General features: G+C 35.2%; 1 protein-coding gene across 1 annotated transcript in view; it reads right to left on the reverse strand.

The window, feature by feature from the left end:
• The window catches only part of NUP210L (nucleoporin 210kDa-like), a 187,744-nt gene that overhangs the window by 154,803 nt on the left and 31,237 nt on the right, over positions 1 to 1,704 (reverse strand). The window contains exon 5 of the mRNA XM_012000337.1: positions 1,551 to 1,704. This exon is cut by the window's right edge and continues 3 nt beyond it. Within this exon, the coding sequence (XP_011855727.1) occupies positions 1,551 to 1,704 (154 nt within the window). The remainder of the gene's footprint in view (positions 1 to 1,550) is intronic.

Below are 1,704 nucleotides of genomic sequence, written 5' to 3' on the forward strand. Positions count from 1 at the left end.
AAAAAAAAAGTTTCCATGGACGGAATCCTCACAGTAGTCTTTCTTGTTAAATGCTTACTTCTTTTAAATTTCTTTTAAAATTTTTTATAAATATATTTTTAAAAAGCTTTCCTAATCACAAGTCATAATTTCAGCTAGCCTTAAAAAGTGATCATGAATCTTAATACCTAATTAACTTTCTAAGGTACTCAGACTTAGAACAGAAAAGTCTTCTAAAAGAGAAAAAGTAGGTAAATAAAAAGGTAAGTATGCTGAAATGAGAAAAGGTAAGACTCAATTGTAGAACACAGAAATTCTTTTAGCCAACCTCCAATTAACTGACTTACCAGATTAAGTTACTTTCCACTCTCTGTTGAACACATTGATTTTTATGAAGATTTACCCAATGCAAGGTTGGTAGGATTTTCTAGGAGGTCCACACACTCAGGTTCTTGCCATTGAATTAAATGCTTACCAAAAGACATTTTTTTTCCCCAAACCTATTTATGCAAGTTGTGCTTGTAATTATAATCACATTAAAACAAAAACTACAGATGTCAAAAGAGAACTGTTGTTTCTATTAAAAATTTAAATGTTTCAAAAAAAGTTAAAGGCAAGCTGCTAATATGTACTATCAATTAGGTATAAGTGAGAAATGTAAATTATTAGGGAAAATCCTTTAAAATATAAATTTCTGCACTCAAATTCTTCGTGCATCTAAATTTTCACTTGACTAGAAATTAGGGCCGGGCGCAGTGGCTCACACCTGTAATCCTAGCACTTTGGGAGACCGAGACAGGTGGATCACTTGAGGCCAGAAGTTTGAAACCAGCCTGGCCATCATGGTGAAACCCTGTCTCTACTAAACATACAAAAACTAGTTGGGCATGGTGACACACACCTGTAATCCCAGATATTTGGGAGGCTGAGGCACAAAAATCACTTGAACCCTCCCAACCCCAAAAAAGGAAGAAATTAGAAACTGTAATTTATGGGAGAAAGTGTATGTAGATTTCAAATCAGTGAACCCATGGTCAAAGAAAGGCCTTGCACCTACATCAAGAATTCGTGAATAAAATGTTAGTTATATATTTTAAGAGAAAATGCCAGTCACATTTGTAATTGTAATCAGGCAATAAAATGTTTAAGATAATTTTTTAATGCTTACCTACTTCAAATAACTTTTTCAATTAAATGACCAACTGTTGGCCCAAATCACGTCAGACTAGAGGGCTTCTACTACAGATAAACATAAAAAACTATATTTTCCATAGGCAAGACTATTAGATGAAACATTTACAGCACTGGCCAGTTGTGCTGGCTCACGCCTGTAATCCCAGCACTTTAGGAGGCTGGGGCAGGAGACTGCTTGAGCTCAGAAGTTTGAGACCAGCCTGGGCAACGTGGTGAAACTCTGTCTGTCTGTCCAAAAAAAAAAAAAAAAAAAAAAAAAAGAAAAAACCAAAACCAAAACCAAAAAACAGGGTGTGGTAGTGCATTCCTGTAGTACCTGGGCAACAGAGCAAGACCCTATCTTAAAAAAAAAAGTAAGGAAAATTTATAGCACAAACTTTTTACCTTATAGAATGGTTCATGAATTCGAACTTTTACAACAGCAGCACCAGTTCTAATCCCAGACACTAAAATCACATCTCCTTGTTTCTCCTCTTTTTCCATCTCAGCTATATACATTGGGGGAGCATATTCTGCTTCAGAGTATTTAAG

Source organism: Mandrillus leucophaeus, unplaced genomic scaffold, assembly GCF_000951045.1.
Source record: "Mandrillus leucophaeus isolate KB7577 unplaced genomic scaffold, Mleu.le_1.0 Scaffold624, whole genome shotgun sequence".
Classification (NCBI taxonomy): domain Eukaryota; kingdom Metazoa; phylum Chordata; class Mammalia; order Primates; family Cercopithecidae; genus Mandrillus; species Mandrillus leucophaeus.